Raw genomic sequence first — 13,670 nt, forward strand, 5'->3', positions numbered from 1 at the left:
ATCTCCATGTTCTCTTTGGCCGCAGCCATAGTGATTCTTATATTTAGGATAATTAGGATGTGCAATGTCGAACCCACGTATACAAATAAAAAAAAAATAACTAAACCCTTAATTTTTTCCAAGGCTGTAGTTTGGCCAACTTTACAACTGGATGCTGTGATGTGAATGCCGTCCATGTTAGTTTACCTTGACATGTTTTTTCCAAATTCGATGGAGAAGTGCATTAAATCATTTTTATGCAAAAAAAGTGTCCTCTGTTCTTTAAATTCAGCATGGTCTATCGCAGAACACATTCCATTGTGGGCCGGGTATATGCTTGGTTTCATTCCAGCCTTGCCTAAACACCAGCCGATTTCACTAATTAGCTCACCTCTTCAACTAACTAAACTCACCTGGTGCAATGTGTAGTTAAAATAAAAACTTGGCCCACGATGGAGTGAGTTTGAGACCCCTGGTCTATCCCATGCAATAAAAACAAGTTTTTACTTTTTAGTTCTGAAGTACATTTTAAAAGTAGAAACTTTTAGACTTTTACTCAAGTGTGTTTTTAGCCAGATACAGACTTTTACTCGAGTATGATTTTGAGACGGTACCCATACTTTCACTTAAGTATAATTTCTGGGTACTTTTTACACCCGTCCCTATGCCAACTACTAATAAAACATTGCCCTTGTCTAGAGTTGATCTGTGTGCATGAGTGTTGCAGGGTTCTTCTGTGCTCCCAGGTATGTAGGCTGTTCTACTGTGGACATCTGCATGTTTATGTCTCCACTCTTGTGAAACACTGACTTTCCATGTGTGTATGAGATGTGCCATGAAATGTGACTTTTTCTCCACTTTCTTTTCTATTTTTCTCCCATCCCAATTTAGCCGTGCCAATTCTCCCCTCCAGTCTTGAACATTGCTCGCATGTGCCCCCCACTGGCCGGTTGTAGGGAGGATAGAAGCCTGTCACATGTCCCCTCCGATACATGTGCAGGCAGCCAGTCGCATCTTTTCACCTGCCAGCGCAGACTCTCATTTGGCGAGGAGTAATGTGTAGGAGGCTCACACTGCCCCCGCAATTTTTCCCGTCTCTGCTGTGCAGGCGCCCCAACCGACCTGTAGGAGTCCCTGTTTACAACGTCCAGATTACCACCTTTAGACTTCCCACCCGCTAACTCTGTCAATTGAGTTAGTATGACGGCCGGCCCAAGCCGGAGGCAACGCCGACAGCCGGATTCGAACCCGGTGTCTCTTGCGTTGTTGACGAGCGCAATGTCCGCTGCGCCACCCAGCCGCCATGAAATGTGACTTTTGAATTGAATGTCAATGATTGATCAGGGAACATTTGGATACAATGAACATATCTTTTATTCACAAATTTAATAAGACATTACTATTTCCAGTAATTTACTGATATAGGCATACTCTTTTAAAGACATCGTGACAGGGACACTTCAGATAAAGATAATAGAATAAATAGCTTCCAATACAGAGAAAGACACACACATCCACTCCATCTCTCTCTCACACACACACGCACGTACGTACATAAAAGTAGACAATAGAGAGGAAGTCACCTGATCAGAGCAATAATTTGTCCTGAGTACATTTGGTCATAGATGTAACAGAAAACATACATTGGAACGTGCTGTGAAACCCTATAGAATACATATTAACAAAATGTGCAAACAAAAGCTCTCGACACAACCATCAACCAATTATGCATGCCAGTATAAACAGACTGTGCAATCAATTATTTCTGTCAAATGATCCCAGGATGAATGGAACATCCATTTTCCATTGTTAATATGGAATGTAGGTTACATATTCCTACTCCTTTATAAGGCAAGAGATGAATAGATTACTAGCTTTGAAAACCGATAAGGTCCTTGTCATGTTATGGTCAGAAAGCAGAACACAACATGCTTGTGTAACCTTTTTTTCCCCTTTCCTCCTACAAACAGTTCCTCTTTTTAACCAGGAGAGGGCAACGGTGGCCAACACTGAAACATGTCCCGCCTGCGTGAATACTTTACGCAAGCAAGTTGTCCTTTTGCGCGATCTGATTGGCCACTGACGTTTCTGGTCATGTGACATGTGCGCTCTTTGTCTTAGAGCATGGCGATAGAACGCCAGGCCTGATTCCAAACTCTAACCTTAACCAACTGCGAAAGAGTCGCCTAAGCTTAACCAGTGATAACCTAGGCGTTAGGTCGTTTGCAGGCTGTTCGACGCGGAAATGGGCAAAGACACTGCTCGTCATGCGATTGGGCGCACATGCCACATGACCAGAAACGTGCGTGGCCAATCAGAGCGCAAAACGGGAACGCGGAAGGACAACTTGCTTGTGGGAAGTATAGACGCGTCCCGCCTCGCTGCATCACGGGGAACACAGCTCACATGTTCCCGCTGGCGTCCTGCAGCTCCTCTCTCAGAGCGTTGAGCTCCACCAGCCCGTCGTTCAGCACGTTGGCTACCGCCTTGATCTGTCCCACCACCTCCTTCTTGCACCCTTTCTTCAGCTCGCGGGAGTCCTTGATGAAGTGCTTGTCGATGCCTTTGAAGAGTCCCTGGACGGACGCGATGGCCTCGTCCGTGATCTCCGCCGCCCGCATCACGGGCCCGTCGACCAGGCTGATGATTTGCACGGCCCTGCGGACCTCCCAGTCCTCGGAGTAGTGCTGTGTGCCGGCCCGCAGGAAGGGGTGGCCACGCAGCCTGAACAGGCCCTGGTTCACGAAGCGCAAGATCTTCCTCAGGTCCAGGAGGTGAGTCTCGTATTCCTGCAGCTCCAACTCCACCTGAAGAGAGAGGGAGAAAAGAGAGGGAGGGAGAAAGAGCAAGACAGAGAGAGAGGGAGAGAAAGAGAATAAGAGAGAGGGAGAAAGAGGGAGAAGAGAGGGAGGGAGAAAGAGGGAGAAGAGAGGGAGGGAGAAAGAGCAACACAGAGAGAGAGGGAGAGAAAGAGCATAAGAGAGAGGGAGAAAGAGGGAGAAAAGAGAGAGGCAGAAAAGAGGGGGAGAAAAGAGCAAGCAAGGGGGAAAAAAGCAATGGTAAATCAATTATATAAATGTTGACTCAAAAGGCGGTCCCTGAAGACAAGTCACGTGGCATTTCAGCATTGTCCAGACATTTCAGCGTGGCAGCTCCCACCCTCTGGAACTCCCTCCCTGCAGAACTCTCACCTCTTTAACACTTTCGTGCCGTTCACGTAGATCTACGGTTCTGTCATCCGATCGTTGAGTGCCGGAAACGTAGATCTACGTTTCTGTCACGGTATTTCTTTTATTATCTATATCCATTCATAATTCAGCGGGGCACCTTATGCATATGTTCCGAGTGTGTCTAAGCTGGCAGACGGTATTATACCGCCCTCTAACGCCTTCGGCCAGTAATGCACCCGGTTAGAAATGGGTTCGTTTATTTTCTATACCGAGCTGCGGCGTGGGGGCGGGTCCTAAACACTCCGGCCAAACACACGCTTATAGGGATGGCTTGGACAGCTGACCCCGCCCGCCTGTTGAAGAGCAATGCCTAATAACGTCGGAGGCACGATCGCTGTGGATAACTGGAATGGCGATGAGATTATTGGATTCTTTTTTTTTCATTACTTCAGAGACCAGGTAAGGACACTATATATGAAAGCTTGCGTTGATCTGATATTTATTTCTACTGCGATTGAAGCTATATGTGTTTATGTGTCTGGCTGTTCTGCCGTTGGGATGCAGGAGGGGGGGGGGGGGGGGGGGGGGGGGGGGCCGGTCTAAACCACATTGCATGCGTGCACCGCAAAGGATAATAGTGATGATCTAGCGTTGATTTCAGGAAGATCCGATAATCAGGCAAAAAATTACGTGTTTATTGAATTACACAAAAACGCTGTTTGTGTATTTCCCCTGGAATTGCTCAGAAGCGGCCGGACTATGTTCATATTCAAAACGGTATCAAACGGAAATGTTCGGATGAAAAAAGAATCTGTTTTTTGCACGTTGACCAGAAGTAGCTCAATGAGACTCGAGGGCGTTATTAGACCCATAGCGATACTATAAAATATAGGTTTAGTTCTACAAACTACAACTACGTTTACATGGGATTAATGGGCGGCACGGAAGTGGTCACTTGCCGGAAGGGGCGTGGCACTCAATGTGTTAACATGGCCTTTGACCCCTAGCTTCCTATATTTAAGGTTGCGTGTCTGTCTACCATGTTTGTTCAATTAGTTCAACTCTTTCAGAATAAGGATAAAAACAAGCCCAAATAGTATACCCAATTGATACAAATTATATTATGAGGATATCTGTACTGTATGTGCTTAGGTATTATGTACTATATAAATACATGGTTCCCAAAGAGAGGCTTGGAGGGAGGCTACAGTTTCACTATTAATCAGGGTTTAATCTGTTTCGGACATTGGTTTATACCAGTGACACCTCATGTTCATCATCAGATAACAGTGCTTGAACAGATAAATGCATTTTCTCAAATTCATTCATCAAAAACGTCAAAGGCTCATTCAATTTATCAAGTCACGTCACGTCATCAAATCCATCAAACAGTGCATCTCCTCATATTTTAAACCCAGTTACAATATCACAATAACGTGTGACACTGTCAGTGACAGTGATACAATTAAACAATCCACAGATTCAGATTCCTCATAATTCATATCCACAATCCACGCATAGACGCTTCAATGTGTATGCTTGAATGAAACACAATCCGGGCGCTCCGTTAAGCAAATACACAGAGAAGAATATGAAACTAATCAGAGCCAAACGCCCGATTTCACATTTGCAATGATCCGTTTAGTCAGTTATTAAAATAACCGTGTGTGTTGCGATCGCGAGCGCCGTATCCGTATAACTATGACGTGCATTATTTAGGACAAAGTAAATTCATAGGCTGAATATGATTTATTATTAGCATTTTAGGTCTATTATTTTACATTTCAAAAGCCCCCTCTAGAAAAACGAAGCACAAAAACATAATTCAGAATGGTATAATGGGATCTAGACTGAGAATAATTTCAGGAAGCGAGCTGGGATTTCTTTGCAAGGGTGTGGCCATGCAGGTTATCCAGATAACTGAACTTAAACCTGCTCTGGAGCAGGTTCAAACGTTCTGATCTGTTGCCATAGCGACTTAGAAAATCCGACGTCTGGGAATGGAAATGTCTGGCTTAAGTCAAGCTATGCTGAAAATTATCCGGCTAACTCAGTTAGCCAGGTACGAGGAACAGGGCCTGGTCTTTTGTCTTGGAAACAAGTTGCTACACATAGTTGTGCACAGTGTATTTACATGAAGAAGTCGATTACCTTCTTACCGTCCTGCATGTTGTTGTGCACAGTGTATTTACATGAAGAAGTCGATTACCTTCTTACCGTCCTGCATGTTGTTGTGCACAGTGTGTTTACATGAAGAAGTCGATTACCTTCTTACCGTCCTGCATGTTGTTGTGCACAGTGTATTTACATGAAGAAGTCGATTACCTTCTTACCGTCCTGCATGTTGTTGTGCACAGTGTATTTACATGAAGAAGTCGATTACCTTCTTACCGTCCTGCATGTTGTTGTGCACAGTGTATTTACATGAAGAAGTCGATTACCTTCTTACCGTCCTGCATGTTGTTGTGCACAGTGTATTTACATGAAGAAGTCGATTACCTTCTTACCGTCCTGCATGTTGTTGTGCACAGTGTATTTACATGAAGAAGTCGATTACCTTCTTACCGTCCTGCATGTTGTTGTGCACAGTGTATTTACATGAAGAAGTCGATTACCTTCTTACCGTCCTGCATGTTGTTGTGCACAGTGCGTTTACATGAAGAAGTCGATTACCTTCTTACGGTCCTGCATGTGTAACCGGTCTTATTTCGCTCTGCCCTGAGTGGGAGTCGAACCCCGGTCTCCCGCACCGCGGGCGACATCGGAGACCACTATACCAAGAGGTGAATTCACTTCTTGGTAGTGTGTCTGGATGCCTGGGGAGTGGGTTTTACTTGCAGTACCGCTACGTGCCACAGTCACTTCACAACACATTAAGTCCATTGTGACTGTGGATATACTCACGGTAACTCCGTTACACATGTTGTTGTGCACAGTGTGTTTACATGAAGAAGTCCATTACCTTCTTACGGTCCTGCATGTTGTTGACATTATCCGAGATGGCGGCGGAGGCCGAGGCGATCCCGCCGGCCGCCGCCACGCCCACTCCCACGGCGGTGATGATGAGCGACACGCCGAAAGTGAGGGGCGCCAGGGCGAGGCCGGTGATGGCCGCGACTCCGCCCACTGCCGTGGTGGTGCCGCCGGAGATGCTGGCGATCTTGGCCTTCTTGTGGAAGGCGCTGATGTCGTCGGCGATGGCATGTAGCGTGATGACGGAGTGCCAGAGGATCTCGGCACGCTCGGTGAACACCTTGTTGAAGACACACAGGCCGCGTTGAACTTTGTCCGCCAGTATCGTGAACGACCTGGGAGTCACAGGCGGAGAGGGAGAGAGGGCGGGAATGTTAAGGCCCCCGAAAAGGTATCGCAAAAGGTGGGTTGAGTCAAAGTGTGCCAAGTTGTACCATAAGAATAGAATAGAATAGAATAGAAATACTTTTATTATCCCGTGGGAAATTTGACACTGCAAATCGCTCAACATTTAAACATTTAGACAGGACAGGTCACGAATTAGAATAATAACACAAATCAAATCAAGTTGCCTAGGATAAGAGTAGAGTAAAATAGAATAAAATATACAGTAAATAAATACAGTAAAAATATACTGAGCATGGGGGAAGGGGGGGGGGGTACAGGTAGTAAAAACAACACAAGCAGCGTAAACAAATTGGTCAAACAAAGTACAGATGCGACTTATTTTGAATATAGTATACATTATTCGCATCATCAATCAAAATAACTAGGACACCATCAAGTGGACACACTACTGTTTTTACATTTACATAGCTGAACACTTTTATCCAAAGACACTTCTGTACAACAAGTCAGCAGGAAGGGTAGGGTACAACTCTGGCAGCTAAGGGTTAGTGACATTGTCAAACAGTGTCGACCACCTTGAGTGCTACAGTCTTGAGTGCATATTGGTAGCAATATAGGCAAGGTCGATTCCTTAGTAGCAGAGTGCATAAAAAAATAAAATTTAAAACAACATATATATATATTTTTATGCAGATGAATGTACAGTAATGTACAGTATTTAATTATAAGAATTTAACCATTATTTACCCAGGGTAGGTTCGCTGAGCACCTCTTACAGACCTCACACAGTCAAACACATTCCCACCTCAGCTGCCCGGAACAACTACAGCAACTAACAACTCACTCAAGACTATAATGGTACTTCCCCTGACATCAGACAACTTAAAAAAAATTAAATACTATGTGGTACTTCCCCTAACAGATTAAATAATTATTTATTTAAATAAGGAGACATACTTTATCTCGTCCACCTTCATGGTCACGTCCTCGTCATCCGAGGGCAGCTCATCCCATTCTAATGGAGAACAGTCACATACATCATGGACGTGTGTGTGTCTGTATACTATGCATGTGTACAGTGTGTGTAGTATGTTTGTGTTAGTACAGTATGTGTGTGTACAGTATGTATGTGTGTGTACGTTTGACTCACGCTCCACAGTGTTCCACCACTCCATCAAGCTGTCTGTGTCCTGCGACACAAGAAACTGCATTACATACATACTGCTCTTCACAAACACACACATACTCTCTTCACAAACACATTTAATTTCATATGTGCGATACATATTTATATGTACGGTGTAGTCAATGTACTACAAGAACTTATTTGGGGGTCAAAAAGCATTTGCACATCATCCTTAAACCGTTTGTTTTAACCTGCTTCAGGTGCCAGATGGGTGGTGTTTGCTGCATCAACAGTTCTACTCTAGGTTGTCAATCACAGAGAAGTAGAAAAGTATACTTCATTGAATTTAAAACTATTTGGCTCTTATTGCATTTTTAACAAACCCCACCCACCTGGTTTTCAAACACAGCAGGTGAAAACAAACACTGTGGAAAGAGGTGGACCCATGTCTGCATGGCAGGAGTAACAACATCGCTATTATGAAACTAGCACCGGATAAACTGACCCCGTCCACCTCCCCTTCCTCCGAACCCGCTGCCAAGCGCTCATCTGTCTGGGCTGCCAACCACTCCGCCTGAGAGAGAGCGAAACGGAGGGGGGGGGGGGGGGGGGGCAGAGAGAGAGGCAGAGAGAGAGGGGGGGGGCAGAGAGAGAGGGGAGGGGGCAGAGAGGCAGAGAGCGAGGCAGAGAGAGAGAGAGAAGGGGCAGAGAGAGAGGGCATAGAGAGAGAGAGAGGCAGAGAGAGTTCATTCAACCAAATTAATGTTCCAATTTAGAAAAGAAAGTTGATGAGTTTACATAAGAGCATTGTGTGTTGAATAAGAGATGGTGACTAAAAGTAAAGTCAACTTTATTTATAGTTTAAAAACAACAGAGTTGGCCAAAGTGCTGTACAAGGTCTTATACATAACAGCACATTAAAATATGGTAAAGTAGGCATACAAAGATCAGTACATAGAGACATATACAGGTGCAGCTCGATAAATTAGAATATCGTGGAAGTTATTTTATTTCAGTAATTCAATTCAAAAAGTGAAACTCTCAGATTATAGATTCATTACACACAAAGTGAATTATTTCAAGCCTTTATTTGTTTTAATTTCGAGGATTATGTCTTACAGCTCATGAAAGCCCCAAATTCTGTATCACCAATAAATTTTTTAAAATACATGTATTTTTCTTTTGTATATAGAAATGTTCATGTATGTTCACTCAGTACTTGGTTGGGGCTCCTTTTGCACAAATGACTGCATCAATACAGCGAAATATGTTGACCTTTCCATGATATTCTAATTTATTGAGCTGCACCTGTATACCAGTATTCATTCATATCCAACAAGGCAATCAAACAATATTCATCGTAATTTCTTCCGCACATCATTAGGTCAGTTCAGTATAAGATTTAGAGGTCCTACTATTTGGAATTCAAAACCCTCCATAAAAAGATTTGCTCATCTATTTCATCACTCAAATCTAAGCTTAAATATACATTATTAAATCAATAGTTTCAATCTCATAAAACCATTAATGTCACTTTGTTTTACAGTTTCATGTTAATTTGTTTAGACTCATTATTAATGTTGTTTTTATTATTATTATTACTTTGATTATTATTGTTATCATTATTATTATCTTATTATGAAAATTGTTTTATGAACTTATTACACTTTACTTTTGTTCTTGTTTATTCTTTTTAATCCAATGATTTAATGAGTTGAGGCCCCGTATAGGCCCATCTGGGTCTCTTGCCTCTACTCAGCACCTTTATATACTTCCTGTCATGGTCAATGTTTTTACCGTTTTATTGAAATGGTGCGAAATAAAGAAATAATTAGGGCTGTCAGTTTATCGCGTTAATGAATTACACAGCAAATTATCGCGTTATGAAAATGAACTCAAAATTTATTACAAAAAATATATATATATTTTTCTTATCTCATTCATTCCATACGAACGTAGAATACACATTTACAGACTTTTTTAATATGTCCATTTGCATGTTCTTGGTATCTGATTCTAGGGACATCTATGGATCTCAGGGAAGGGAATGTATTCCCAGTGTCAGAAATACTGTGTCTGTTACTAGGCTTGAGTAAATTGTAATGAACCAAATGAGAATATCAATAAATCTTTTTTTTATCTTTGACTGTGAATAACACCATGCTAAAATTGACTAGACCTGAAAAATCTAAGCAAATGAATAAATGGAAGATGATTAAACAGAAGGTTTTGTAGATACAGTACTGAATTCTGCCATCCAGACACATGCCATTTGAAATATGATTATAGAATATAGAATATCAGGCCTAAAATGTTTATGTGATTAAAATGAGATTAATTAATTACAAATCCTGTAATTAATTAGATGAATTTTTTAATCGCCTGACAGCACTAGAAATAATACTATATATAAGCAGCACAAAACCCATCAAGAAGATTCAAATGCTAGTGAATAGAAGTATGTTTTAAGGCGAGACTTGACAGAATCGACGGAAGGGGTGAGTCTGATGGAGGAGGGAAGGCTATTCTAGGGGCTGTGACTGAAGAGAGACCTGGAGGTGGTGTGAGCGCTTAGAGACCTGGAGGTGGTGTGAGGGCTTAGAGACCTGGAGGTGGTGTGAGGGCTTAGAGACCTGGAGGTGGTGTGAGGGCTTAGAGACCTGGAGGTGGTGTGAGGGCTTAGAGACCTGGAGGTGGTGTGAGCGCTTAGAGACCTGGAGGTGGTGTGAGGGCTTAGAGACCTGGAGGTGGTGTGAGGGCTTAGAGACCTGGAGGTGGTGTGAGGGCTTAGAGACCTGGAGGTGGTGTGAGCGCTTAGAGACCTGGAGGTGGTGTGAGGGCTTAGAGACCTGGAGGTGGTGTGAGCGCTTAGAGACCTGGAGGTGGAGTGAGGGCTTAGAGACCTGGAGGTGGAGTGAGGGCTTAGAGACCTGGAGGTGGTGTGAGGGCTTAGAGACCTGGAGGTGGTGTGAGCGCTTAGAGACCTGGAGGTGGTGTGAGGGCTTAGAGACCTGGAGGTGGTGTGAGGGCTTAGAGACCTGGAGGTGGTGTGAGGGCTTAGAGACCTGGAGGTGGTGTGAGCGCTGCTTAGAGACCTGGAGGTGGTGTGAGGGCTTAGAGACCTGGAGGTGGTGTGAGGGCTTAGAGACCTGGAGGTGGTGTGAGGGCTTAGAGACCTGGAGGTGGTGTGAGGGCTTAGAGACCTGGAGGTGGTGTGAGCGCTTAGAGACCTGGAGGTGGTGTGAGGGCTTAGAGACCTGGAGGTGGTGTGAGGGCTTAGAGACCTGGAGGTGGTGTGAGGGCTTAGAGACCTGGAGGTGGTGTGAGGGCTTAGAGACCTGGAGGTGGTGTGAGGGCTTAGAGACCTGGAGGTGGTGTGAGCGCTTAGAGACCTGGAGGTGGTGTGAGGGCTTAGAGACCTGGAGGTGGTGTGAGGGCTTAGAGACCTGGAGGTGGTGTGAGGGCTTAGAGACCTGGAGGTGGTGTGAGCGCTTAGAGACCTAGAGGTGGAGTGAGGGCTTAGAGACCTGGAGGTGGTGTGAGGGCTTAGAGACCTGGAGGTGGTGTGAGGGCTTAGAGACCTGGAGGTGGTGTGAGGGCTTAGAGACCTGGAGGTGGTGTGAGGGCTTAGAGACCTGGAGGTGGTGTGAGGGCTTAGAGACCTGGAGGTGGTGTGAGGGCTTAGAGACCTGGAGGTGGTGTGAGGGCTTAGAGACCTGGAGGTGGTGTGAGGGCTTAGAGACCTGGGCCCTCATTTATCAACGTTGCGTACGCACAGATATGTGCGTAACCCCTGCGTACGATCATTTCTAAGCAAAGTGTGGGACTTATCAAATTGAACTTGTGCTTGACTTTGTGCGTATATATATATATATATATATATATGATGTGAGGGCTTAGAGACCTGGAGGTGGTGTGAGGGCTTAGGGGCCTTTCTCACTCACCATTCGGGGTCGAATCAGCGTCCCCGGGGACGGGGTGGGAGTGTTCTCACTCAGACGGACACACCCCTTTTGGGTGCGAAGCGGCGCTGATTCGTACTACCCCCTGCTGAACCTGGGACGCTTGAAATAGGTGGTTCTGGGTGCGCGCCAGTGACACACACAACGTCGTTACTTGCTTGAATTGTGGGCAGATAAAAAACACACAGCAACAACTGGACAATACCCACTAAAACGATATTTATATCTTTTATATATCTTCGAAATATATCAGATGCACATAGCAGTCACGGAAGGGGGTAAAGACTTCCCTGGCTCGCATTAAGCCTGGTAACTTTTTTTGCCATAGCTATACGTCTACTATACTTTCTTGTTCGAATGCATTTATTTCTATAGACCAGTGGTGCCCAACTGCCCAACCAGTCGGCCGTGATCGACCGGTAGATCAATGACATTCAATATAATTGATGCAAGCAATGTTACTAGTAGCTAACTAGCGTTAGCCGTTAGCTTAGCGTCATCGTTAACCCTGCAAAACGCTAAAACACGGACTCCACAACACCAGTTCCATTTGTGAGAAAAGGGGGGTGGGTTATATTGACAAGGCTTGACAACAGAGGTTCAAATATAACTTCATATTTATTGGTTATTTGTTTATTAACGTTAACTAACGTTAGTTGCTAGCCACAATGCTATACTGTTATACTGGCATATTCCATTCACGTTAGCATGTAAGCTAACAAAATATGCGCCGATGAGACTAAACTCCGCTTTTGGTGTTCAATTGTGTTGATGTTAGTTTTGTTTCATCAACAAATGATAGGCAGAACACAGTGAATGTATCAGTTTTGTTTATTGCACGTTCTTTGCTGAAAAATAAGTGCTACAGTGGCTATACTAGACTAGTAATAGGCTAAGCTAACTAGCGTTAGCCGTTAGCTTAGCGTTAGCCCTGGGAAACGCTCAAACGCGGACTCTACAACACCATCCATTCGTGAGAAAAGGGGGTGGGTTATATTGAAAAGGCTTGACAACAGAGGTTCAAATATAACTTCATATTTATTGGTTATTTGTTTATTTTATATCAGCATCCAGTCTCCAGCGCCATGTTAACACTTCCTGTGTTTACATTTTCGAGCGTGACATCATCGCCTACGGCAAGCGTACACGCTCAAAACGCAAACCGTAAACAGAACCCGGAGCGCACCAAGACTTGAAGTGTGTACACAAACTAGAGGGGGGAAAGGGGGGGTGAGGGCTTAGTAGAGACCTGGAGGTGGTGTGAGGGCTTAGAGACCTGGAGGTGGTGTGAGGGCTTAGAGGCCTGGAGGTGGTGTGAGGGCTTAGAGACCTGGAGGTGGTGTGAGCGCTTAGAGACCTGGAGGTGGTGTGAGGGCTTAGAGACCTGGAGGTGGTGTGAGGGCTTAGAGACCTGGAGGTGGTGTGAGGGCTTAGAGACCTGGAGGTGGTGTGAGCGCTGCTTAGAGACCTGGAGGTGGTGTGAGGGCTTAGAAACCTGGAGGTGGTGTGAGGGCTTAGAGACCTGGAGGTGGTGTGAGGGCTTAAGAGATCTGTGATACAGGAGGGAGCAAGTTGGTTCAGGGCTTTGAAAGCAAACAGCAGGACCTTGAAATCAATTCTATAGCGAACTGGAAGCCAGTGAAGAGAGGCCAAAACAGGGGAGATATGGTCCCTCTTTCTGGAACCAGGCAGAAGCCTGGCCGCTGCGTTTTGGACCAGCTGCAGGGCGGCACACGGACAACTGGCTGATACCAGTGTACAGGGACTTAGTCGTCAAGCCCACATGAAATTAAAGCATGGATAACTCCGATCACTGAGAGAGAGGTTTTATTTATTTTGTATCGATTACTTTTTCTTTTTGCCCAATGGCACAAAAGCAAAGTTATTCCTTCATTCAAATCTCTTTGCTTACACGCCTTACTAGATTAATCAGGGCAACATGAAACATCTAAAATAAGCGTTGTGTACTGTGTACTCAGCCAGCTGCATGGACTGGTTACCTTGTTAAACCCTTGAACCCATGGAGCAAGCTGAACCGGTCCTGTTGCATGTCTAGGGGATGAGTCTTATGTGGGAACAGACTAAATGCCCTCACACTGGAATGCTCGATGG

General features: G+C 44.7%; 1 protein-coding gene across 6 annotated transcripts in view; it reads right to left on the reverse strand.

Moving 5' to 3' along the window:
• Positions 1–1,405: 1,405 nt before the first annotated feature.
• The window catches only part of LOC311227738 (uncharacterized protein), a 99,502-nt gene continuing 87,237 nt past the window's right edge, over positions 1,406–13,670 (reverse strand). For all 6 annotated transcript variants that reach the window (XM_084313519.1, XM_084313517.1, XM_084313518.1 and 3 more), the window contains 5 exons: positions 8,102–8,170; positions 7,621–7,660; positions 7,428–7,485; positions 6,112–6,457; positions 1,406–2,786 (listed from right to left, as the gene is read on the reverse strand). In XM_084313519.1, the coding sequence (XP_084169645.1) occupies positions 2,382–2,786; positions 6,112–6,457; positions 7,428–7,485; positions 7,621–7,660; positions 8,102–8,170 (918 nt within the window). In that variant the 3' untranslated portion in view covers positions 1,406–2,381. The remainder of the gene's footprint in view (positions 2,787–6,111; positions 6,458–7,427; positions 7,486–7,620; positions 7,661–8,101; positions 8,171–13,670) is intronic.

This window comes from Notolepis coatsorum, assembly GCF_963971535.1.
Source record: "Notolepis coatsorum genome assembly, chromosome: 4".
Lineage (NCBI taxonomy): Eukaryota > Metazoa > Chordata > Actinopteri > Aulopiformes > Paralepididae > Notolepis > Notolepis coatsorum.